Genomic DNA, 27991 nt, shown 5'->3' with positions numbered 1-27991 from the left:
TCCATCCTCGATGTCACCCATTTGTGAGGACTAACATCCTGCTGTCCTGTGAGAACACCTGTTACATCAGGTAAGCAACATTTGCTTTACTATGAAAATGTTTGTGGGATCTCCTCAATCCTGGGCTTTTGAAATAAAGGTCAAGCCTGCAAATTAACAGGTAATGATGCTCTTCAATAACCTTGAGTTCCTGGCCCTAGTGATGTATATGACAATCAGGTTGGCTGAGACAGGCCCCTTAACCTGCCCTGCCCTAACAAGTAACTTTCTATGCGTTCATAGTCCTAAGGAAGTCTTCATAAGGTCCCAGGTGGTCAGGTTCCAATCTTCCGTAGGTAGTCCAAGATTTGAACTCCTGCCTCATCCTGTTTTCAAAATAAATTCCACTTAGCATATGAGAGAGAGTCTGCAACACTATTACTGGTGTCTGGTACGTGATGCACCTGGATTCTCAAATTAAGTCGTAAGCAGGTCAACACCACTTTCCATAACAAATCTACTACCCAGAGGTACCTAGCAGGCAGTCTATTGATAACTTTGACAGCCTAATTGACACACCAAAAGATTATCTGTCCCAGACCACTAGCATGATAACGATAGGGAATAACTCAAGGAATGTAATGTTTCTTATTAATCCCAGCGTCTATCCATACCACCAGCCATGGTTCAGCATGCCAGGAACCCTGACAACAAACCATAAATCCCCAATCCCTAGAGGCATTGGATGATATGTCTAAGTCCTGTTGAATATAACCAGCTATCTTAAAGTTAGGTGGATAAGTTTATCCAGCTAAATTTATGACACCCCTGGGGCCCAACCATGATTAGCTGAATAAGTTATACAGCTAACTCAACTCCCCCTCGATCCACCGTTCTCTGCGCCTGAATTACCCAGCTAAAAACTTAGGGGGTCATTCTCTAACGCTATCGCATGCAAAAAGAGACATTTTGCAAGCGAAAAGTCCCTTTTTGCATGCGATAGCTAGCTCGAGGTGGAGTCGGGGCAGAGTCAGCCCCGGAAGAGGAAGAGTCGGGGCGGCACCGAGGCTGACGGTGCAGACACATCACTGGCGGCAAAAGATAAGATTCCTTATCGCCGCCAGTTTCACGCCCCGCCAGTTTTGCTGCCGCCAGTTTCACACCAAATTATCGCACCTTTTATGGTGTAGTTATTCGGCGCGAAAGCCAGCAGCAATCGCAGGACCACCCACACTTCGCGCTCCCCGTTACCGCCGGATTCCCCAAGGTCTGCAAATCCAGGCCTTAGTTGGATAAATCACTTATCCTGCTAAGTGGTGCCCACTGACCTTAGCTGGATATTCAGCGGCTCCCTTAGCTGGATAAGTTTGACTTATCCAGCTGTGTTTTTTTTAATAGGCTCTGGGGGTTTCTGCAGGAGCACATGTTGGACTCTGAGATCACTGAGCATACTGACATGTATTTATGTCCTTGAAGAAGCTATTGAAAAACAGCCTGTGTCGTGGGTTTTTTTTTTTTATAAGTTGGGACAGTGCGAAAGTAGATGTAAATTTGCTGAGATGGCTTAGATAAATATTGAATAATTCATATCCTATTTTTCAAAGATGGAACATTTTTATATAACCCTTTTCCAGTGAATGTGTCCAATTCCAAAGGGCTATAAAAGAATGTATTAACCATGGCTAGCTTCATCTTTTCACCAACCCTTCTTTCTCCCAGGAGGGGATTCTTCTCTAGAGGGGGAAGGATAACTTTCTTGGCCCAGTCAATAGAGTTCTCCCATGTGTGTATTACCATGGCTCTTCAAGACAGATACACTTACAAATCAGGCCAGACTCTCTGGATGGGTGTTCAAATTAAAGTTTACTGTGATTCCCCAAAATATTCAAGAGGTGCAACAAATATAAGGCCAGATTTTAAAAGCCCTATGCGTGTAAAACCAGAGGATTTACGCACATAGGGGGGATTATGCACGGCAGGCCTATTTTAAAAAGGCCCAGTAACGCGCGTAATGCCTCGGGACAAGTGTAAGTCCCGGGCCTTGCAAAAAGGGGCAGGGCAGTCCTGGGAGGGGCCAGAGGCCTCCGACATAGTGGCCATGTGCCGCTGTGTTGGAGAATCGCGTGCCGGCAGGCTGCCGGCGTGTGCAACTTGCGTCTGCCTCCAGGCAGGCGCAAAAGGTAAGACAAAGGTCGGGGGGGAGGGGGGGTTAGAATAGGCTGGGAGGGAAAGGTTAGGGGAAGGGGTGGGAAGGTCAGGCTAGAGGGAAGGGAATGGGGGAAGGCAGTGCAGCTCGGTGTGCACAAGGTGCACAATTGTGCACTCCCTTGTGCGTGCCGACTCCCGATTTTATAATATGCGCGCGTCTGCACGCGCATATTATAAAATCGGGCATACATGTGCGCACGCTGGGTAGCGCGTGCACATGTACACCCACGCACACCTTTTAAAATCTACCCCATAATGTCCAGTTATAAAGAGGATCCTTAGATTTATATGAGCCAGGATTTAATGGATCTCTTTTTCTGTGGATGTGGCCCATCAGGCAGGGTCTTGAAACTGTATTATCTTCTATGACCAGGAATGATAAATGTTCCAAGTGAGCTGAGATGTCCTAACCATGAAGGATAAACCCTACCCAGTACCTGAGGTCCTTGAAGAGTCCTGAACTTCAACCTGGTAGTGTCCTGTGTCAGTTGGGGGTCTCCAGATGTCCTCCTCCTCTTCTCTCCATACTCCTCTTCAAAAATAGATGCAGCCCTCCCGGAGGAAAGGCCTACTACTGAAAGCCGTCCTCACAGCTTCCAGTTCTCGGCAAGAAAGGGTGACAGAATATATTTTCTTCTTTCTAGGTGGAAAAACTCAATCTCTTATCAAAACACTTATCTTCTTTCTGCACGGTCACAGTTCCCTCCTGACCCACTGAGTAAGGGATGCTCCCTGCCAGAAGGCTCAGGGCAAAACTATGAGAAAACATCAGAAAAACTGCAAAAATCCTTCTGTTTGTCTCTCCTCCCTCCAGTACACTTTTTGGAATCTGGCAAGGCAGTGTCTCTCCCTCTCTGTGCTAAGCTGAGGGAGAGCACAGTGAAAACACTCTTTCTTCCTCGAAAACAAATCTACACTGCCACAATCTAACTAGGGCTAAGCCCCCTAGTGGACTAGGAGATCATCATTCACAGGCACCCTCAGGGGGAATGTTGTCTCCACCTGAGGTGATGGTAATCCTAATATTAGGAACTAGGGCCATATAGTGTCTGATCTGGGGGGGGTCTGCCACATTTATATGCAATGATAAATTTCTAAAACAAAATTTTGGAGACCAATGATTATAATCTTTGGAGCTCTTTCTTAATGATATTGTGATAAAAAGAGCTCTAGCATATGGAAATCTCTTATACAAATAGTGTGACTCTATATTGGTGGTTCAGTTATTATCATCATCTGATACTCGAGCACTCCACCCAGCCAATGATATCCTACCATCTGAAATGAGTGAACGCGCTCGGTTGGTGGCATCCATTACGCTATGTATTGAGCTGGGGCCCACCCTCACTGCGCAGCCTCCTTGTTTGTTAGTGGGAGGGCACTGTAGGCTGTGGGTGCTGCTGCTCAACCATGGGAATCTTGCTCTTTCCCATGTTGCAAATGCTATGGTCCTGGTTCAAATAGTTCAGATGTTGCATGCGTCACCTCGCAGTAATTGTCAGCACTATTACTAGCAATGTCCTTCTCTTTCCACCCTCTTTTGGTTTTCAGTCTGCTCCCTTTTGGTCCAGTCCTCTTGTTCACATAGATCTGGCCTGCTCTGTACATCAGGATTATTGCTAAGTCTAATGCTTGAATGCAGATGATGCGGCTATGTTTCCTCAGCCATCACTGCACTAGAGTAGGCTCCCACATTTTTTTTTGTTTAAATATAGATAAAAATCACCTTCAGAATAACATGTTCGCTTGGATCCTTGTGGTTATTCCACTTATCACATCCCAGTGCTGTTTCTGCTGCTGTCCTGACTTGTGGTCATGGTTCCTCTTGCTGCTCCTGATCAGTGGGCCTCACTCAGTTGCTCTGCGGTTTTTGATGCTTCTCTGGGGAGTCAATTACCATGTCCCACACTGGCATACTCACCTCCACTCACATGTGTACAGGTTCGGAGCCATCAAGTGGATCTCGGATAAAGGACTGCCTTCAACAACTCGACTACTTCATTCCAGATGCTCACCTAGTTGCGAATGCTCAGTTCAAGGTCGGAGGCACTCATCGCTCCTAGTGCTTGTCACTTGCTTTCTTATCCTGACTTCACTGTTATGAGAGTATGATTGATCTTGAATGACTTAGTCTTCAGACTTTCAGGCCGGCACCCACGTGGAGGATCATGGTGCCCACAAGTCTTTGTTCCGGAGCTCTTTTCATGAATAATGGCAGCACATTGTCCTCCGCTTCCCGAGTAGGCCATCATTTCCTTCACAATGGAGAGAAAATGTTTCCAAACGCCACCAGCAATGCTATGAGCAAGGTGAATATGGTGGGCCCATTGAGCGCTAAATTTTTAAATGTCACTCGCGTCATCAACTTGCAACCTCTTCCCACTTCCCAGGCTTATCCCGTCTTGCCAATAACATCAGGGATGTTATTGGCACTCACCATGTGTCCCTGGTGAGTGGAGTGAAGAAGTATGCAATGCACATGCTGTGTTTGTGCTGAGCCTGGCTGTGTGGCATACGAATTACAATGTTATGTGAGAACTTTCAGGCATTCAGCCTGAGCACGCATGTTATAAAATCACGTGCCCATGTGTGCACGCCGGGTAATGCTCCCACATGGATGCACTCACACAGCTTTTAAAATCTACCCCAATGTGTGTGCAGTAACCTCAGTTTATACATGGAGGCAAATATTTTATGAAGGTGTCTGATGTATATGCATATCTTGCTTACTCATTTATTTAATAAATTTATACAACATATTCATGATTTAGAATAACTACAAAAAACATGCAGATTAAAATACAAATTCATAAAAATGAAAATAATATAAAATGAAATCAACATAAAATAAAACTAAAATCTAAAATAAATACATAACTCCCATACAAAAGCACCAGTTCACGAAGACCTTCACCAGTGGACCTAGACCTTCATTACTTTATCCTAGCCTCCACGAGTTCACCCACCCTCTCTACCGCTTGCCCTACCACCCAAAGATGTCAGACAAAAAAAGATGTCTGAGTTAATTTCTGGTATTTGATTAGCAGGTGTAAAAGCATGTGCACATGATTGATAACATATGCACATACTTATACAGTTTGGGGTAGATTTTAAAGACGCAACAATTTTATAACATTCGCATGGTTACGATACCCATGTGTTCATGCACGCCCGATTTTATAGCAGCGCATGCATGTGCGGGCGGGTCACGACTCGCGCACGCAAGAGAGGTGATTTAAAAAAATAAAAACACGCAGCATCGTGATTGGCCCATTCCCAGTTCCCTATCCCCCTACTTCCCTTTTCCCCTTTCCTCCCCGACCCCAACTCCTAACCCTATCCTATCTATTCTCTTTTTTTTATTTTTGAAATTATCTGCTCCTTTGAGCAGTAGTAAGTTCCATGCGCCAGCTGGCTGCCAGTGTGCTTCCCCAGGACAGGGCCTAGTGGCCGCTGTCCTGGCTGGCCCCAGCCTCACCCCGCCCCTGCCCCTGCCCCTCCCAGACTCCGCCCCAGGCCTGCCCTTTCATAGAGCCTGGCACTTCCGCGTATACTGGGAGATACATGTTTGGCTGGGCCGTTTTCAAAAATGCGCTCGGCATGTGCATGGCCTGGCTATGTGCATATCTCAGGGTATTTGCACGTACCAGGCTTTTAAAATTAACCTGCTTATATATGCATACTTTTCAACCCTGCTCTGGAAGACTCTTGCTACACACTCAAAATGCCCTTCTCCACACAAAATTTGCTGTGCGGCAGTGGAAGTACATTCGTATTGGCAGGCTTTTGAAAATATGCTTGGCCTGCGCAAGGGCTACTTACATGTGTGTATGCCTATTTTATAAGGATAACTTCCAAAACTGCTTGGGTGCTCCCATTTATGCATGTATATGAGCTCATGCAAAATTGCTACTGTATTTTATAACCTCTGTGGATTCAATATGCACAGGTTATAAAATACGAGAACAAATGCTTGCATATGTAAAAAACATGAACTATTCATGTTTGGACTTATCCAGAAAAGCAGCAGACCTTATCCAGATAAAACTGAAAAGTGCTACTTGTCCATCTAAGGAGCAATTTTTGGACATATCTGTGTATTTATGATAGCCGGATAAGTCTAAAAAAAGCTCTACTTAACCAGACAAGTTAAAATAAGTCTAAGTATGAGCAAAGGTGCTATATAGCCAGATAAAGAGGAACCTTCATTTTCAGGGAATTTATCAGGGTTTATTTTGATAAGAACCGAAACAGGGGAAAATCAGTGGAAAAATGTGACTCATTTTTCTGGACAAATATCGGAGTTTATATTGGTGGCAGAAGCCAGGACAATAAAAGAATGTTAAGCAGATTCTCCCACGTACCCACTCAGCAGCATCCCCATCTCTACCCTCTTCTCCTGCCTAGCATGTCCCTTTCTTTCCCCACATCTCCAACAAGAATGTCCCTCTTCTCCCCAGTGGATCAACATTCTTCCTTCCTAGTGTTGGCTCTAGAAATCTCCTCGCTCTTTCGGCAGCAGCTTGCTGCTCTGCTGCACTGCATTTCTTTTTTATGGGGCCAAGGAGCCTGCCTGGAAGTGCTTCTGGTGGTCATGACCCACATCAAATGCTGCATTGGAAATAGCAAGTAGTAGACACTTTGGCTGCTTGGTGGGAGGGGGAGGCACATCACGGTACTAGAGCGGAAACGCTTTTGCTGATGGAGGGTGCGGAACTTGAAATGCTGCAGGTGTTTTATCTCAAGGTCTCCAGCAGTGGCTGGAGACCTTGAGACATTGCATCTTAAGCTCTGGAGCTGCTCTTTAATCATTCTAAAATTTGGGTGAACATTGGTTTAAAGTACCATATTTTCTGATGTATAAGTCACGCCAGTGTATAAGTCGCACCCCCCCTATAAATTGCCATTTTGACAAAAAGTCGGTAGATATGTCGCACCTTTGTATAAGTCACATCTTTATATAAGTCTCACCTTTTGATAAGATGCACCTGTTTGTACAGCAAGGTTAACAACACAGGCTGGGAGAGAGAGAGAGAGATTGTGACAGTATATAAGTCACACCGGTATATAATTACAGTCACTGAAATCACTGAAAAAAAAATGCAATTTATACACCGTAAAATACGGTAATTGTCACTTTTCAAAAAATCTGCAAATTTATGGGTGAAAATCAGTTTAAACTGAAAAGGACACTACAGATAAGTCAGAATTTAGTCAGATAAATGTGTGCAAATGATATAACCATGTATTTGTATTTCTAATTTTAAAGGGATATGCAAATAGATTTTACTTACCTTATTTAGATGCATTTACTGCCAGTCCCCCCCCCCCCCCCCCCCATAAGCCAGCTTTTATATGCATAAGTCAGGGGATTTTCTAACATGTATGCAACAATGAACTAGTCTACCAGTTTCCCAGTCCTTCTGGAGCTCGTGAAAACCCTCCTGGCTTTTCAGCCTGAAGTCGCCCCATTTCACCCAGACCCCCTACCTAGTCATTTTATCACTTTAAGATATTTCCAGTTACTTATGCCAGATAATCATTAGGTGTAAATTTATACAAGTAAAAGACTTGCACGTGTCACTTTGGCAGGTTGTAAAATAGCAACTTACTCGCGTAAATATTGGCCTCTTCCTGGAATGCCTGTAGCCTGCCCCTTTTATATACATATAAATTTACTCGTGGACTATGATTTACACATGTATGTTGTGGTTTTTAAAATTGCATATACTCATATATATACTATTTTATACCCTCAAATGCTATTTTTTACGCATACAACTTTTGAAAATTCACCTTTATGCGTGCAAAACCCATGTGAGTCTTTGAAAATTCATCCCTTATTGATTAATGCTGAAACATGCAAATAACCTTTTTTTTTTGTATGGGCTGATCTCTGTAATGCTGGCTTAGTATGTGCTCACTATCAAGGCTTTTACCTTAACTCCTGTAACATTTAGAGATTTTCATGAACATTTATTATTCAGCATTCAGAATTCATAACTAATCCTTGGATGATTAATCTGATGATCCTCTGCTGATTTAATAATTAATCCTGTGAGCCTAGAATGTTGTTTAACTGTTCTTTTAAATTAAACATAGCCCAGCATTTCAATTGTAGCAGCAGCTATGTAGAATAAACAATAATATTCTTACACTGAACCTACTTTTCAAAATTCAATCATATATTTTTAAATAATATATATTTCATTATGCTTCATAGGTAAGAGGTCCTCCAGCTGCAGGAGCATTTAAAGAAAGACCCACAAAGCCCACAGCATTTCGTAAGTTTTATGAGCGAGGAGATTTCCCAATTGCCCTTGAGCATGATTCGAGAGGAAACAAAATAGCCTGGAAGGTAAGTTAATGCACAGCTGTGACAGCCAGCTGCTGTTATTGAAGTGACATCTCCTATTGCCAAACAAAGTTAGCTTTTAAGTAAATATAAACTAGAGTAATTTCTCAGTAAATGGAAGGTAGTAGGGGAGTTCTTAAGAGACAAGCCCCCTGAGTCAACCAAACACCTTGACTAGCAATTAAATTATATCCTGCAAATAAGAAGATGACAGAGCCACTTTGCCTTAGAGAATTGTCTACAGCCCAATTCATCTCTATTTTTATGAGGACCTGGCAACCCTGCCTCTTTCAGGCAGTCCATCAAGTGAAAGAAGTGACTGGATACAGTGAGCAGAAGCCATTTATCTCCCCCAAATTTCACCTTCCTGCAGGACACTTCCAAATGGAAGCTTTAATTACCTAAATGGATAGGTCAAGATTGCTTGCTCCCTGGAAATGCAGAGCAGAATACAAACGAAGGCAGATTCTCATTCTGTGGCTGTGCTTTTAGTCTGCAGCATATGTCAGCCAGCGTAATCGCTGTCATACGTGCCTCTGTTAGACATTGACCTCCACTGCTGAAATCATTACAGCGCCGACATTTCTCTGACAAAAGGTTAATTGGCTTCAAAATAAATGTATTGCCTAATGACTCCATTCTAATATGGCTGTGTTAGTTACCCTCTAAAAGGTGTAGTGGTGGTATGTATAAAAACCTGCCAATCAGTTAACTAAGTATATCAGACTTTTAAATTTTATTTTGAAAAACTAAAAGCTGATCTTTCAACTTGCTCCTACCATTTAATTATTTTTTTGTTTATAAGAGAATTGCTTAATTGTAGTTGTTTATATTGTCTGTCACAAACAGTTGTCTGGAAACTGAATAACAAGGATACAGGTAAAGGCACAGAGAAGACAAACACATCTTTGTTGAATAATGGGAGCTATTAAATGCAAACGGCATTCTTAAAATAACCAGCTGGTGAAAAATACAACACAGGCCTTTGAAAGTGCTAGCTGCACTAGAAGTGGACTCTTTTTTGGAACTCCAGGTTCCTGATGCAAAGGAGTGGGATGTGAAATGGCCATCAATTGACCATTCATTGCTTTATTTAAAAATAGTTTTAAAATTCATTTATGTCCTCAAAATGAGCAATGGCTTTCTCATATTTTCTTACTGATTGAGCTTTTTAAGAGATTGGGGGATCATAATCTAAAATGCAGAATGTTCTTTAAAATACTGTGATCTTTTCTCACCTCTTTGAATAGCAAGCCTTCCTTGTAATATAAAAATTGTCCAAACTATAACCAGCAGTTTACTTCTGTTAGAATGTAAAGTTCAAAATGGTTCTTTTAAGAGCTAACACAACAGGTAATATGGCAGAGCTGTCTAATGATATCAGTTCCTGCAGAAATCATTCTTAATTCTGATGTATTTTTCTGTTTGTTAACACAATGTTGGAATAGTGACTAATTATCAGAAAACGCATATAAAAGATACATATTGTAGAATAGGCTCATATAAATAGCATATAGACCTCATTATAAGAACTGAACTATGACAGCTGTATGAATCAGTTAACATCACTTACTGTATAGGGCAATTAAGTAATGAGCAGTAACCCACACTAACATTAATGAGAGTTAACCTGCACGTTATTGCCATGAACCCCATTATTTCCAAGGGAACCAATTTACAAAATAATATTTGTGTTACCCACGTTAACGTGGGTTACTGTGCTGTAATGAATCAACCTTTTAGAATGAGATTTTTTTAAGGGCCATGCAAAAGTAGGCGTAAAAAAACTTGGAAGTCAGTTTCTGTATTCAGTTTTGAAATAATGCATCTTTTTTGAAAACTTTAGTTTCTTGTAATTTCTAGATAGGAAATAACCCTTACAAACATTATGCCAACAAAGAACTTATGCTTAAAATACTATGGGACATTTTGTCCAAAAAGAATATATAGGGAGGGTAATTTTAAAAGGGACTTCTGCGGGTATGTTTTACTTTGCAGAAATGGCCTTTTACAGAATTGCCCACTGGCTATGCAGGTAAACTAATGCACAAAAAAAAACCAACAAAAAAAAAAACTGTGTTACACTGGTGTATACTCAAATTCTTGTGATACAGAAACACCAATGTGGAAAATGCTGAATATATTATTTTATATATAAGTTTTTTTATGTGGAAACCTCATATATTTCACTAGGGCTATGTTCAAAACGCCTCAAGTGTGGGGTATGCGTGTATTAATATACTGCTTTGCATGTCACTCATAACATTTTGGGACTATGCTCCCCCTATTATTATAATCATTGGTAACCACGTATTATTTTAAACAATCATTGTTATGCAGAAAAAGCAGAATATTAGTCTGAACTTATCTTGACAGTTTGTAAGAACACCAGCCCGACCCGACACGCTACGTGTTTTGTTGACTTCTTCAGGGGTGGGAAGGCAATACGGTGTCTAAAATATAAACAAACATTCTGTTAGACTTATCTTTTAAAGGGTGACATGCAAAGCAGTATATTAATACACTGCATACCCCACACTTGAGGCATTTTGAACATAGCCCTAGTGAAATATATGAGGTTTCCACATAAAAAAACTTATATATAAAATAATATATTCAGCATTTTCCACATTGGTAAACTAATGCAGGCATGTCATGTTCTTGGGTAAGATTCCCTTGGCCTGAGTGGAGGCATTTCTGGGGATAGAATGGGGAGCAGTTTGGAATTATGCATATTCTTTAAGATTTTAAAATATAAGCCCTGCAAATGTTCATGAAAAATTTGTGCTGACATTAAATCAGGTGTAATCCGTGTGGGTAGATTTGGTTGGCTATGTTTCAAAAGGGACTCATGCGTGTAAGTCCACTTTGAAAATTGCTAGAACTTAGGCACATCTTTGCTGACATTTTTATGTGTGGTGTTACAAATTTATCACCTTACAGGGTAATTTTCAAAGCTATTTTTGATGAGTAAAGCAATGCTTTACCCATGAAAAGGGCTTTCAGAAACTAGCCCTCCCTGTGTGTGGGTAAATTTATGCCCGTCGTGCGTTGAACACATTTATTTACCTGCAGTATTAAGAGGCCTTCCTGGGAGCGGGGCTGCGGAAGAGTTTGCAGTTATGTGTATAAGTCTTCTAGGGGAAACTACCTGCACAGTTTCACAGATAAACAGAAAAAATGTGCAGGTCATTTTCCTGGGAGAATTTTCAAAATGAAAGTATTCACATACTTTCACTTTAAAAATTATTGCAAAGTCTGTAGGTAAAAACTGCACACAGACTTTGCATTTTTATCGCCAGTTGTAAAATTACCCCTAAAGACCTACAGTATTATTTTTTTAATTTTTTTGATTCCACAAATTATTTTTTTTACAATGTTTTTCCCGTTTAGAAATTATAGGAAATGGACAGATTTGAAAAAGAAAATTGTGCAAGTCATCCAATTTAAGTTTTTTTACATTGTTTTGCCCTATATTTATTTATCAATTCAATAAGGGGTCGTTTTAAAAGCAGTGTGGCCACCCTGTTCCCGGCGCGTGCACATGGACACGCTGATTTCATAACATGCGAGCACACATGCGCGTTGGATTTTAAAATCTGCATGCACATGTACATGCAGCGAGCGGGATGGGGGAATTTTCGTTAAATATGCGTGGCGACGCAGTCAGGCCTCCCTCAATTAAGGAGCGGACTGGAAGGGAACTTCCCTACTCCCCTACCTAACCTTCCTCCCTCTTCCGCTCTCCTCCCCGACCCCTAAACCTAAGCTAACTATCGCCAATATTTTTTATTTTACTACTTACTGCTCCTCCTGGCACAAGTAGTTTCCGCGCGCCAGCCGACTGCCGGTGCATGCTTTCCTGGAACAGTGGCTAATGGCCACTGTCCCTGCCAGCCTCCGTCTCACCCTGCCAAGACCTTTCCCCCCCCCAGCCCACCTCTTTTTCAGGGCCCGCCACTCCTGCACATAACAGGGTTATGTGTGTGGCCGGGCTCTTCCAAAAAATATGCACGGTGCACACAAGGCGAGGTCACATACGTAACCTACGTTATTTACGCACCTGGCTGTTTGAAAATCTGCTTGCAAAAGTGGCACTATATTCAGTTTTTAGAATATGATTTTTATGTTTCAGGTATAGTTTTAAAGGAAAACTGGAGAATCTTTTTTAATATTTAGGATGAATATACATTTTGGTAGGGCAAATGAGGTTTTTAGACGGTTGAATCAAAAGTGTGATTATATTTCTCCTTTTCCTTTAAGACTACAGTACATTTTTGTAGTGCAGTACGTGAAGAAAAAGTAGGCAATAGTTCTTTTCCTCTATATTATTTATAATTTTGTTTAGTGGCATAGATTTAATGAACAGATATTTTCTTTTGGTAATCTTCATGTTTTCTTCTGGTCCCCTCAACTTGCTTGTCTATATAAAATACCAGATGTTCTCATTAATCACAATGCTTTAATATTTCCTAGAAATTGCTATAGAAGAACATACATAGAAATTAATGACTTGTCACTGTTTAAGAATAAAGTATAGGAATTTGAAAATATACATTAAACAGGGAGAAAAGGACATTTATGTTACATTTTTGTCTTAGGTGCATTAAGCAGATGTGACCACAAATTATTACTGTATAACAGTGTATATTTTTAGAAAAACATATATGCCTTCTGTCCTGATCATGACCCTGGTTTTAAAATCCGCTCTCTGTTTATTCTGTAGTTGTACTTTAGCTATGTTAGGGTGCTTATAACACAGGCTTCTGATGATAATTAGAGATGTCAGTGTAACTGATTTTAATCTCCTGCAGATACATTTTTAAAGACATGTTCTATGTGACTAGGCACTGTTGTGTTTCATAAATTCCTTAAAATTCAAACTTCCATTTTGCTATGTACAATAAAATTTACAAATATCTTTATATCTATTATACTACCAAACAAATATGTTTATATCTGTTGTGTTGCTTCTTCTGAAAAACATATTGGGGTAGATTTTCAAAGGGCTGCGCGCGTAAGATACGCGCACACCCCGGAAAACCTACCCCTGCCTCCCCCTGCGCGCGCCGAGCCTATCTGTGTTGGCTAGTTCTGAAAATCAGAACTACTGAGCTGGTTAAGTCCTCTATGTTAAAATATCCCCTCTCCTCTAGCTGATGATAAGCCCTCCATCCTGTTGATTAAAAAAAACAGTCTGCCCAATCTCCCTCCCTTACTCTCAGCACACAGTCAAACAAAAGAAGTGGCTTCCCTCTGCCTCCTCTCTCAGCATCCCATGCATACAAATAAGTTGACCTTCCCTGAACCCTGATCCCCTTTACTCTTTCCTGGTACTCAATGAATCTAAAATCTCGCCAAAGCTCTGATCCTCTCTCCTGATTCACCAACATGTTCTCCAATGACCCCTTGGAGCTCCCCTCTGGAATTAGCATTTGTGAGTCCAGAGTGTCCCCTTTTCATCAATAGAAGTGGTGCAACAGTCCTCCTGCTGGCACTTGATTCACAGCTAATTGGTGCCTCCCACTGGTGCTTTGCTGAAGCACTATTAAATATTAGTACTCAGCCCAGTTTTCAACGGGGGGCAATTTAAGCATCTTTTGAATACTGACCCCAAATTAATTATACCTTAAATCATTCTAAAACATTATTTTGTATGTACCATGCGTAATATATATATATTTGCTCTAGTTTTGGAGTTGTGGTATTATTGCTGTTTGTGGCATTTTATGCAGTTGTATTTGTATGATTTTTTTTTCATTATCCTTGAACTCATATTAAAACAGGACTTTCAGAGTTTCCATGACTTCCAAAGTTTGAAAATATTTGTACCAGAACATTTTTGGAGGTTAGTTATAAGAAACAAAATCATTCTGACTTATTTTTTCATTATTGTGTATACATTCATGTTCAGAGTTTTCCAAACTTCATCCATGTGTAGCTAAACGAATCATTATGAATCTAAAAATCAGATAATTTCTGCACTGTCCCTTACTAGAATCCCACTCAAGTAACGTATTGATGCATGTAAAAATTAATATAGCCATAGCATATGAAAAGCAAACTAAGGGGTGAAAAGGTTTGAAAACAGGGAGTGTGATTCTAGTAAAACCAGTATAGCTTTTTCCAGTGGGAAAAAATATAGTAACATAAGAAATAAAGGGAGCAATATTCAAAATGTCCTCACTGGCATAAGTCAAATTTTCAACTTGAAAATTGCCACAGTCACAAAGTAGGCTCCTGCTTTTGTGCAGATCGAAGTTTGCAAGACAAGTACTTCAGAGATTTGAAAATTCAATGTATATGTATACTTTTCCTCCCTGGACCTAACACATACCCTAGGATTTTCCTCCTCTCAGTGCAGCTAAAAGTATGCTCATTGTGGATCGGAAATATTCCGACAGCTGATTTGGATGGGTAAAACACTTTTTACCTATGGAAATCACTTTGAAAATTGCTCTCCCCACAAGAGGAGATTTGTACATGTATCAGATAGGCTGATAGTTTGAGAAGTATAGCTTGAATTGCTGCTTTAAATAGTTCTTTTTGTCAACAAATATGTTGACGTGGGATATTTTCAGTCCTTCTTTGTAGCTTGCAGGTCTCTGGAAACTTTGGTCCCATGGGCCTGCAGTTTCATTTTCAGGACCCTTTCAAGCATTTCTAGTACTGGAAGTGTAAACTGAGTGTAGGTTATGCTTCCAGTGCAGCTTTGACTGAGGCTAAGCTGGACGTTGCCGGGAGCGGGTAAGTTCAGACTCTGCTCCTGATAGGGCTTTTATGGGGTGATGAGGGAAAGGTCCGGGAGGCATGGGGATGCGGTGTTAAGTTTGTCAAGATGGTATGAGGGTGATGTTGGGATGACCTGGTGGAATCCTTACAAATTCGAGAGAGGGGGAAGGTTAATTGAATAAATATAGGAGATGATATGAGTTGGGGATTGCAAGGCCACTATGGCTTCTTTGCTATTTGATGATGGGGTGTGGGAGGAAATCGGGCCACAGAGCTCTGTCCTTTTTTGTTTTTTAACTTTCCTGGCACTACTTACCCAGATATCTTTTAAAGATATCTGGGATAAGTAGCAAGTTATCCAGCCATATAATGCAGATAATTTAGAAATCTTACTGGCTTTATTTAAACATTGCTATTTAGATGGTAAGTTTCAAACCCATGCATGGGCGTCCATGTACTCGCAGCTGCTAGCGTGCACATAGACACGGCGATTTTATCAAATGTGTGCGTTAAAGCTCGCATGTTATAACATATGTTACCTGCACACTTATGCACGCACGATTTTATATCGGCGCATGCATAAGTGGGGGGGATTTTACAACCTGCACATGGTGATGCAGTCGGCCCTATTCCCAAGTCCCTCCCAGTCTGCCCCAGTAAAGGAACAGACTGGAAGGGAACTTCCTAAACCTCCTACCTAACCTGTCTCCCTTTTCCCCTACTAACCCTGACCCCTAAAACCCCACTAGCTACCCTAGCTTTTTTTCTTTTTCTACTTACCTGTAGAGCAGAGCAGCAGCAGGATGCGTGGGCCGATTAGCTCCCGGCATGCAATTCAGCGGGATAGTGCCTAATGGCACTGTCCCGGCCCACCCAGACCCTGCCTCCGGCTCGCCCCTTTTTCCCCAAACCCGTTCTTCTGCATGTACCGGGAGATACGCAGGTGGCTGCAGGCCTATGAAGATCCGCACAGTTTGTACATAGCCCAGCTACACCCGTATTTCCTGTATTTCCTGCATGCAGGGCCTTTAAATTTAGCCCTTTAGGTCTTTAAGTTATCTGGTTATATGTAGTCAGATAAATTTAAGCAGGTATATTCAACCTGACATTTATCCTGCTGAATATATGAAACAAGTTATCCAACTATCTTTAACAGTATAATTTCTCAACTAAATGGCCTATTGAATATTAGTCTCCAAGTGTTTAATTTTCTGCTAGGAGGGCCACTGTGTCCCCCTAGTACTACTGCAATTGTTGCTTCTTTTTCCTGCCAGGAAATATATGCACATTGTGGATAACGCATATACTTTTCCCTGGACTGGTGAGGTAGCAGTTTTGAATGGACCTTTCTCTGTTGACAAGCAAGATTGAGTTAACCAATACAAGTGGGTGACATCATCTAACAGCACTGAATGGATCCATCTATCAAAGTTCAGTAAAAAATCTTACTGTGAATGCACAGTGGTTTCCAAGTACACATTTCTTCATGGCCCCCTAATTCTGATTTTGTCTGAACTTTCAAATGGACATGTGATCCTCTCGTTCTACATTTTTGCTTATTTTTCCATCTGCCTTTTTTCAGCTCTAACAATTTTTTCCATGCTGCTTTGGCAGAAGATCAGCAGCACTTTTAGGTGCTACTATTACAACAACAACAAAAAGAGTTTCTGAAGTTGGATGATATCCAGGAAAGGCTATAGTAAAAAATGTAATTACTAAGGGAGTATGTTGCTGTGTCAGTATATATAATTAAGTTTTCAAAGTTAAAAGCTTATTTATTTGCTCAAGCTTTTAAAAACTTGTGAACAGTATGCTTGTCTGCAGGACTCTATGTTGTCAACCAGATACAACATATAATGCTGCAAATATTACTCTCTGAGAGAATTAATTTATATGCTATGTCTGAACTTATGTATGTTTTATGATTTATATTTTATGTCATAACTTTTATATGTATGATGTTATCCACGGTGAGCGTAGGATACGCACAGAATATACATTTTTTTAAAAAATAAAATACATTTATACAAATGCTGCTATCAATGTCTTTGTTTCCTGCTTCTATGAGCACCAGATGTCTATCATGGATTCCAATGAAGTTTAGGCCCCATCCATGATATGACTAATTTTTGCAAATATGTATATCCCTCAAGGCACAGCAATCTCGTGCCTGGAAGATATGAGAACTCCAGAGAATTCTTAAGAGTAAGCACCAGTATGAGCTCTGCTTTTGGAGCCATTTTCTTTTCAGAGTGTGATATCCTTGGGTTTTTACCATGCCAAGTTGAGTCAGAGTTCTCACCATCCCTGCTCCATGGCCAAGACTTTACCCTGTAGCACCTGTTCTTGGATATACCTCAGATGTGGGTCATGCAATGTGTAGAAGCACTTGGCATTGAAAGAAAGACAGAAGAAAGTGTCTAAGTGGTACCTCTCTGAGGTGGAGACCATCAGAGCTGAAAAAGACAAAGCCGCACTGCCCCTCAGATATGGGGCCATCATCTACACCCAGGATGACTAAGGTCAAGTTGACAGAGGTAACATTATCCTTCTTGATGCAGAAAGACCCATAGCTCCAATATATCTGTTCAACCCAGATCCCAGCTTCTCTAGGGTGACTTTGGCACAGAACATCCATTCTAAGTTGCTTTGGTGCAGAAACTTGATATGATGCTGCTGATTCCATATTAATCTATGGAAAATGTGGCACTGATGAGAAAGATGTCTAGACTATAGCACTTTGGTGCAGAAGAATGCAATGGAGGTCTCAGTGCGGTGCCCGGTTCAGTTGGCACTGCACCTTGGTGGAATAAAGTACATCAGCTTTATTCCACCAAGGTTAAAAGTAAACTATCTGAGTTTCTTAAGAGAATGTCCTTTCTCCAAATCTGGCCCTAGGGCACAGCAGCTAGTGGACCAGCTCACTGATCTTATTAAGAATGTCTTTGCTTCCTTTCCAGAAGATACGAGAAGAACTTTGGAGTTTCTCCTGTCTAAAATGGGAAAGGTGTTGCCTAGGTCCATACCTATATATAACCCCTTGCAAGAGTTGCTGGCTGGCCATCTCCTGTGTTTGGGGAGTCCCATCCTGAGTTGGAGGATGAGGAAGGAGCTTCAAATAGATGAGCTTCCATTCTGGCCATGTCCCCTCTGGGGCAACAGAGGTTTTTACCTTGGTTGCTTTTTTTCATCATCAGGGTCATGGATCAGCATTCTCTTCTTTTGTCAGGGTCAGAAGGTTCAACAGGGATTTTATCAGACCTGTAGGAGTATATGGGTGTGGATACCATACAGTAGATTACTACATTTAATCAATATCCTTATGATAAGAACATAAGAACATAAGAACATGCCATACTGGGTCAGACCAAGGGTCCATCAAGCCCAGCATCCTGTTTCCAACAGTGGCCAATCCAGGCCATAAGAACCTGGCAAGTACCCAAAAACTAAGTCTATTCCATGTTACGGTTGCTAGTAATAGCAGTGGCTATTTTCTAAGTCAACTTAATTAATAGCAGGTAATGGACTTCTCCTCCAAGAACTTATCCAATCCTTTTTTAAACACAGCTATACTAACTGCACTAACCACATCCTCTGGCAACAAATTCCAGAGTTTAATTGTGCGTTGAGTGAAAAAGAACTTTCTGCGATTAGTTTTAAATATGCCACATGGTAACTTCATGGAGTGCCCCCTAGTCTTTCTATTATCCGAAAGAGTAAAAAAATGATTCACATCTACCCGTTCTAGACCTCTCATGATTTTAAACACCTCTATCATATCCCCCCTCAGCCGTCTCTTCTCCAAGCTGAAAAGTCCTAACCTCTTTAGTCTTTCCTCATAGGGGAGCTGTTCCATTCCCTTTATCATTTTGGTAGCCCTTCTCTGTACCTTCTCCATCGCAATTATATCTTTTTTGAGATGCGGCGACCAGAATTGTACACAATATTCAAGGTGCGGTCACACCATGGAGCGATACAGAGGCATTATGACATTTTCCGTTTTATTCACCATTCCCTTTCTAATAATTCCGAACATTCTGTTTGCTTTTTTGACTGCCGCAGAACACTGAACCGATGATTTCAATGTGTTGTCCTCTATGATGCCTAGATCTCTTTCTTGGGTAGTAGCACCTAATATGGAACCTAACATTGTGTAACTATAGCATGGGTTATTTTTCCCTATACGCATCACCTTGCACTTGTCCACATTAAATTTCATCTGCCATTTAGATGTCCAATTTTCCAGCCTCACAAGGTCTTCCTGCAATTTATCACAATTTGCTTGTGATTTAACTACTCTGAACAATTTTGTATCATCTGCAAATTTGATTGCCTCACTCGTCATATTTCTTTCCAGATCATTTATAAATATATTGAAAAGTACAAATTCATTAGCATTAGGTAACAGTTACAGACACTTTTATGATGTTATGAATAGAATGTGGACTCCTGTTCCGAGGTAGAGTCAGCGCTACCAAAGAGGAGGATACCTTCTTCGGTCTCTACCGTCAAATGGCAAGACCTGCCGTTGAAGATGTTCTAGACGAAGCCTTCACCCTGGATGCATGTGATCCCCCCCAGGAGGAGCCCGTAGGGACACAGCCGCTGGGACTTAGGAGACTCCCTGAAGAGGGAAGATAGTCTGGATTCAGGCGCCTCCTACAGGTTGTTGGTTCCAGACAGCTGGCGCCTCCAGCTGGTCATGCGGAGTCAGGGAATAAACATTGGAGAATAGCCCAGAGGCGGTCCAGAGGTCATAGTCCAAAGAGAGGTCGAGAGCTGGTTCAGGAGCAGATGGGAGAATGGTCCGAAGCCAGTCCAGGAGAAACGACAAAGAAGGGTCCAAAGCCAGTCTAGGTCAAATGCCAGAGAATCATCACCACCGGTTCGAAGGTCAGGAGCCCAAGAGTCAAACCAACAGGAAGAAGCAGAAGCGGGATGAAGAGCGGATCCAGGAACACCAAACACAGGAACAGAGCATGGAGCCTCAATACCAAGGCAAGGTCTGGGTGTCAGACCTTGCCTTAAGTACAGGAACCAGGAGGTGGAGTCCCAGGAGGAGCCATGACTATATCCGCTCATGGCTCCTTTAAATATCTTCTGTAGTCGCTCGCGTGGCTCCTAGGAGGCTGAGGGGGAGAAGCCAGACCGCCGAGATCATGCAGCCAAGTGAGGCTGCGGCAGCGGCCTCGAAGATGCCGAAACAGGGAGCTGCCTGTCGCCACTGGAGCCTCTGAAGCTCCTGGTGAGATATTAACGCTGTGGCTGCCGACCAGACCCTGGTCACGGCCCGCTGCGGCCGGCGGTCATGATACCTGTCCGCGGGGCACCGCGACCGGCGTTCCTAACATATGAAGTAGTCAATTAGTTTATTTAGCAGCATAAGGTAAACAAGATTTAATGCAGTACAATTATTTCTTTGCTTTGTTGTTTTTGGTTTTGTTGTTACAGTTTCACAGCGCAAGGCTGTGCAGATAAAGATAATCAGAACTTTTAAGCATTATCTCTAAGTTCAACTTTGCACTTAGTATCTATGCAATGCCATTCTAAATAACCAGCTGAAAAGTAATTAACCTAGTATTCTAGTGCCAGCTCAGGGCACACCCTGCAGAAGTCAGGAAATTGTCTGAATACCACACCCCTTTTGGTGGATGATAGGTAAAACCCAAAGTGCTCACAGATGTCTCTGTGAGATATAAGATGGCAAAATAGGGTAAAGAAGTTATTTCAAGGGATAGTTAGCACAACAGTTGCTTCCATGTTATGGAGCAGACTGAACTGAGTAAAACTCAGTTTATAGGCTTACTTTGGCCAAAGATCTGTTAGCAAAGATTTATTGGCAGAGCTTTGGTGAATCCATGGGGAAAAGCCTTGGGGAAAAAAACCTTATGAAAGACTTTTTCTAATAATGTCCACTGTCTGGATAACTCAGTCATTTTTCTCTGAGTCAAACCTCATTGAATATTCAGTTCCATAAGCTCCAGCATTGATCTGGATTAGATGTTACCAACTTCTATAGACACAGGATTGGTGGGATACAAATGATGTCATCTGATTCCTAATTCACTGGAATATTCCTTTGTATTAATGAAGTTCAGAGAGTCAGTTAGTAAAACAGGTGGTAGAACAATACCCATTTCATAGCTGGATTTAAAGTTTTAACCAAGGACAATTTTTCACAGTTCTTGTATCCAAAGTTTCTCCTCATTTGGGAGGTGAAGCAAGCATCTGATATGGGAGAACATTCACAATCTCTTCTCATCTATATGAATCACAGTCTCATATAAAGTTGTAAAAATCATCAAGTGACTGCAGACTCCATGTTTGTGTTGCTTAGGTCTGCACTTTTTGGTTCAGTCTGTGTGCATAGCAGCAGGCCTCAAGTTCAATGATGCACATTCTTATTTAGGATCACTGGTTTTCCTCTTGCAGACCCCTTGCTGAATTACCATAACACTCCTCCCTCCAGAAAACCATTGCTATTTCAGGTTCCTGAGAAGATGGTATGTGTGCTGGTCATTAACATTAGGAAAGGGCATATCTGAGGATGGAGGCATTTGGCCTTCTATAGCTCCTAAAGCCTCCAGCAGACTCGGTGGTGATTCCTCTGCACAAGTTGCTCCAGGATCTCCAGTCCAGGATGTGGCAGAATACCACTACTTGTCTGCCAGAGGCCAGAAAGCTTGACTTAAAGGACAGAGTGCAACCAGCCTTGGGCTTTGAATGGTCCAACTTCTTCAACACGCTCATGGTGGAGTCTCAAATGGGCCAAGAAAACTTGAGAGATCTCTAACAGTCCTTCAGGAAAAGACCCAAAGTTTCTAGACACCTTTGGGAAGAAAGCTTTCCAGAGTTCAATACTAGGCACTCAAGTAGATGCATGTTATTTATACATGGTACAATTTCTCCATGAGTGTGTGAAGAAGCTAATGTCCTTAATGCAGTTGCTAGACCCAGAACAAGCTGTGGTCTGTAATGCAGTGAAGGATGCATAGGAGTGTGAGAAACATCAAATTCGTATAGTCCATGAAAAGTTTGACACTGTGGCTATAACTTCAGCAGCAGCCAGTGGTATGCACAGGTTGACTTAGTTACAAGGCAATGGACTGCAGGAAGTTGTGCATGATTGTCTTGCAGATGTCTCTTATTTCAAAGACAACTTGTTTGAAGACAAGGTCAAGGAGAGTTTATCTCAGATTGCAAAGCATCAGGCTACTGTTCAATTTTTATTGTCTGGAGAGGGTAACCAGCCTTTAAATGAGTGCTCTTTCAGAGTTGTCCCTTCTGCTTCCTCCAACATCATTGGACTGCCCTATATTATGACAGCAACAGTTTCTTGCCAGGGGCATGAAAGAGAAAGATGTCAACCTAAGGCCTCCCAAAAGTCATGGATGAAACCTGGGCCTAGTTTTTATGAGCCTAAAACCTAACTCTCTGCTACTTCTGATGAGGGGAAGGATTCTGTCCTTTCTTTCAGAATGGAAGAAGATCATCAAGTACCATTGCACCCTGAAAATTGTAGAATGAGATTTGGGCAATGTTCTCTCCACCTAGCTTGATGGACACTCTACCTGGGCAACAACAAGCTAGGTGGAGAGAACATTGTCCAAATCTCATCTTGGAGTGAGTTTCCCCACTCCGAAGGCCATCAAATCTTCACAAGAGTCCACTGTTCTGTTCGTACATCTCACGTTGAATGTGAAAGTGGCCCCCAACCCCCTACACTAATACCTAATCCCCACTTCGAGTTACTAGGTGGGTCTCTCATAGGGATACAAATACCTGTCTAGGGAAGAGACACTATAGCAAGTCTCTCTCTCTCTCTCTCTCTCTCTCTCTCTCTCTCTCTCTCTCTCTCTCTCTCTCTCTCTCTCTCTCTCCCCCCCCCCCCCCCCCCCCAACACAGGCTGTCTGGAAATATCGTGCACTGTGATGATTCTTTGGGTGTTCTATCGCGCACCGGGAAAACATCACGGCACGTGAAGTTTTCCCGCTGCACGAAAAAAGCCTCATTTGCATGGGAAACGCCCCTTAATGCGTTACCAATGTGATATTGGTAAATGAGGCCCTATATTAGTTATCTTGACCCATCTTCTAACAACAGATTCCATAGCTTCAGTGTGCACTGAATGAAAAAATACTTCCTATGGTTTGTTGTAAATCTTCTGATTACTAGTTTTATTGAGTGTTCCCTAGTCCTAGTGTTTGAAAGGGTAATTAACTGTTCCCTATTTACCTCTTCCAACCCACCCATGATTTTATAAATTTCAATCATATCCACTCTCAGTTGTGTCTTTTCCCAGCTAAAACATAACATACATAGTAACATAGAAATGATGGCAGAAAAAGAGCAGATGGCCCATCCAGTCTACTCAGGAAGCTTATGGTAGTATCTGCTGCTTCGTACAAAACACCCCAATGTTTCTCTCAAGTGTAGAACTGCTGCTCTGTGCAGATACCCCCAAGCTCTATGATAAGGGTAGTAATATTTACAATCAATCAAAGCAGACAACTATCAAACCCATAAATTATTTCTAGCAACATTTTTACTGAGTGAGGAACATTTTTGATAATTCAGACCATGCTGGTTGAAGCTCTTTGCTCTATAGCCTTTCTCTATAAGGGAGCATTTCCGTGCCCTTTTTCATTTTTTTTTACCCTTCTCTGTACCTTTTCTGTCTGCTATGTCTTTCTTGAGTTGGGGCGAACAGAACTGCATACACTACTCAAGGTTTGATTGCACCATGGATTTATCCAAAGTCATTATGCTATTCTCAGTTTTATTCTCTACTCCTTTCCAAATAATTCCTAACATTATATTTCCCTTTTTGTCTGCCGCTGTACACTAATACAAAGATTTCAAGGTACTGTCCACAAGGACTCCCGAGGTCTTTTTTTTGGATTGTGACTCCTAATACAGTGTTGTATACTTGCAGTTGGGAATATTTTTTTCCTATGTATTTTTCCCTATGTGCATTACTTTGTACTTGTCTACATTAAATTGCATCTGCCATTTAGAAGCTCGGTCTCCTGGTCTCTCAATATCCTTCTGCAATTCTTCACAATCCATTGCCATTTTAACAACTCAAAACAATTTTGTGTCATCTGCAAACTTGGTCACTTCTCTTGTTCCTTTCTTCTGATCATTAATGAATATGCTAAATAGTACAGATCCCAAGACAGACCTATGAGCACTCCTCTAATGACCTTTCTCCATTCAGAAAACTGACCATTTAATCCTACCCTATGCCCTCTTCGGTTTCTTCTTTCTTTCATAGTTTTATTCAGAACGTTTCTAAACTAGCTGCACCTCTCACTGCGCTGACTCGTAAGGGGGCAAAATCAAGGCTTGGCCCATAGAGGCTGAAGAAGCGTTCCAGGCGCTCAAGAACTCCTTCCTGCAACAACCGTGTCTCCGACATTCCGATCCCAGACTTCCATTTATTGTAGAAGTGGATGCATCAGCAGAGGGAGTTGGAGCCATCTTAAATCAGACCCACACATCAGGAACATCTCATCCTTGCTCGTACTTCTCCAAGATATTTTCTCCGGCAGAATGCAATTACTCCATCGGGGATAAGGAGCTTCTCGCCATTAAGCTGGCATTTGAGGAGTGGCGGCAGTGGTTGGAGGGAGCACAATACTGCATAACAGTCTTCACGGACCATAAAAACTTGACATATCTTCAGCAAGCACAATGTCTGAACCCCCATCAGGCTCGCTGGGCCCTCTTTTTCACACGTTTTAATTTTGAATTACGCTACCGACCAGCCAATAAGAACATTAAGGCTGACGCCTTATCCCGATCCTTCTCCACCGACGATACTGAAGAGCCTGTACAACATATCATTGACCCGGCCTGCATTATCCTCTCTGCTACATTCACGGTTCCACCAGGTAAAACAGTGGTGCTTAAAAGACTCTGTAATAAAGTATTGGCTTGGGGTCACGATTCCCAGTTAGCCGGACATCCCGGACGAGTTCGAACTCAAACTCTCCTCCAAAATACTACTGGTGGCCTGAGATGCGTAAGGATATACGTGCTTATGTAGACTCATGCCTGACTTGCGCTCAACATAAAATTCCCACAGGAAAAACTTGGGGTCTTTTACTACCATTGCCAGTTCCCACAAAACCTTGGACACATATCTCCACAGACTTCATTGTGGAACTTCCACCATCTGAAGGCAACACTGTAATATGGGTAGTGGTAGATCATTTTTCCAAAATGGCCCACTTCATCCCACTGCCCTCCCTCCCGTCTGCTCCATGACTGGCTCAATTATTCATGCTTCACATTTTCCGTCTTCACGGACTGCCTCAGCACATCACCTCCGACCATGGCCCTCAGTTCACGGCTCGATACTGGCTTAACCTCTGCAAAAAATTTCATATTTCTTTGGACTTTACCACAGCGTTCCATCCTCAGGCTAATGGTCAGGCAGAACGTACAAATCATACATGGAAACAGTTTCTACGACTTTGTCAACTCTCGACAGGATGATTGGGCTTCACTCCTTTCCTGGGCTGAATTCTCACACAATTCGCATGCTGGCACCTCGACGGGGGCATCTCCTTTTCAGATTGTCTTTGGTCGTCAGCCCAGGCCACCTTTGCCTGTGCCGCTGCCGGTTCCTTCGCCTGCGGCTCACTTAACGGCCGCACAGCTGAAACAGCTTTGGGTCCATACTTAACAGATGTTATGTAAGGCAGCTCACTCCGCAAAGAGATTTGCCTACCAACATCGCCGACGGGCTCCCCAGTTCCGTCCAGGGGAAAAGGTGTGGCTCAGCACCTGGCACATTCGTTTGAGAGTCCCTTCCATTAGATTGGCCCCTCGCTACATTGGACCTTTCCCGGTGCTGCGACAATTAGGTCCTGTGACTTACCAACTTCGATTGCCTGCCACATTGAGAATCCACAACTCCTTCCATGTGTCCCTTCTGAAGCCATTGGTCCTCACTTGGCCTACCCGGAAACCTCCCGAAATGGTGCAACATACAGCAGTGGATGAAACCATATATGAAGTACATGAAGTTCTGGATGTCCGGAGACGGAGTTCTACCTGGGAATACCTCCTAGCGTGGGAAGGATTCGGACCTGAGGAGAATTCATGGGAGCCTGCTAAGAATATACTGGATAAGTCTCTTCTCAAGGACTTTCACTCCAAACACCCTGGTAAATCCAAGCCTTCTAGGGGGAGGCCTAAAGGAGGGGGTACTGATAACACCGCCGGCCGCGGCAGCCCGCAACCGGGGCCGGGTGTCATGGCTGCCGGCCGTGGCCAGCCGCAACTCGGGTCAGGCCGGCGGCCGCGGCGAAGATAAGCTCACCCGAGGTATCGGGCATCCTCGAGGGCTCCTACGGTGCAGGCAGCCCTCTTCAGTTTCTTCTACGGCCGCTTCCGCGGCCAGGCTCGGCCACATGGTTCCTCGGCCGGGTTGACTCCTCCCCCTCTGACTCTACTAGAGCTGCGCGCGCTTCTTAAAGGAGCCATGACAGGAAATAGTCATGGCTCCTCCTGAGTCTCCTCCCCTGGCTTCCTGTACTTAAGGCAAGGTCTGATACACAGACCTTGCCTTGGTATCAAGGTTCCTGGCTGGGTTTGATCCTGAGCTCCGTGTTCCTGGTTTGGTTCTTCGTCCTTCTCTGTTTCCTGCTCCGTTGGATTGACTCTTGGCTTCTGACCTTGGACTGGCGTTCGTGTTTCCCTGGCTTGATCCTGGTATGGCTTGCGACCCTTCTCCTGATTTCTCCTGGACTGGCTTCGGACCCTTCTCCTGTATTGATCTTGGACTGGACTTCGACCCTTCTTGTGTACCGAACCCTCGGACCAGCTGTGGACTACTCTGCGACTCTGTCCTCAAGACTACTACGACCGGCTGGAGGCGCCAGCCATCTGGAATCCATGACCAGTGGGAGGCGCCTGCATCCAGACCTTTCTTCAGTCTTCAGGGGAGTCTCCTAAGTCCCAGTGGCCGGGTCCCTACGGGCTTCTCCTGGGGGGATCTCGAGCTTCCAGGGTGAAGTCTTCGTTCAACAGCTACAGCCTTTGGCCTCGCCCTCCGACGGTAGAGATCTAAGGGGATAGTTCCTTTTAGGTTTCGCTGACTCTATCTCGGAACAGGGGTCCACCTTCTGATTCATAACACCAATTACCAATCCACAGTAGGACACTGCATCCAATTCCATCCCTCCCAATTTCCCAAAGAATCTCTCATGATGGACTTTGTGATATGCCTTCTGAAAATCCAAATACACTATATCAACTTGTTTATTTACACCCTCAAAATAAATCTAGTAAATTGGTAAGGCAAGGCCCATATTAACTCTCCCCCATTAAACTATGTTCATTTATGTCAGTAATTTTGTTTTTAAGAACAGCTTTCCCCATTTTGCCCAGCATAGATGTTAGGATCACCTGTCTATAGCTTACCAAATCAGCCCTGGAGCCCTTTTGAAAAACTGGCATCACATTGGCCACCAGTTTTACAGTACTATGGCTGTTTATTTTATTTATTTAACACTTTTCTATACCGACCTTCATGAAAAAAGTTCATATCAGATCGGTTTACATGTAACAAAGGGTATAACTTAAACAAGAACAATTCACTAGAAGCGGAAGTTACATATAACAAGGGTAGTTAACTTGGAGGCTAGGCTAGTCAGAGGTATAGGACAGTGTAACTGAAGAGAACTAAAAAAGGCAATGAAACA

General features: G+C 42.6%; 1 protein-coding gene across 3 annotated transcripts in view; it reads left to right on the top strand.

Moving 5' to 3' along the window:
- Positions 1 to 27991, top strand: part of PACRG (parkin coregulated) — a 1556366-nt gene that overhangs the window by 365020 nt on the left and 1163355 nt on the right. For all 3 annotated transcript variants that reach the window (XM_029594132.1, XM_029594133.1, XM_029594131.1), the window contains one exon: positions 8411 to 8545. In XM_029594132.1, the coding sequence (XP_029449992.1) occupies positions 8411 to 8545 (135 nt within the window). The remainder of the gene's footprint in view (positions 1 to 8410; positions 8546 to 27991) is intronic.

The sequence above is a fragment of the Rhinatrema bivittatum genome, chromosome 3, assembly GCF_901001135.1.
Source record: "Rhinatrema bivittatum chromosome 3, aRhiBiv1.1, whole genome shotgun sequence".
Lineage (NCBI taxonomy): Eukaryota > Metazoa > Chordata > Amphibia > Gymnophiona > Rhinatrematidae > Rhinatrema > Rhinatrema bivittatum.
This window is presented reverse-complemented; position numbering and strand designations above follow the sequence as displayed.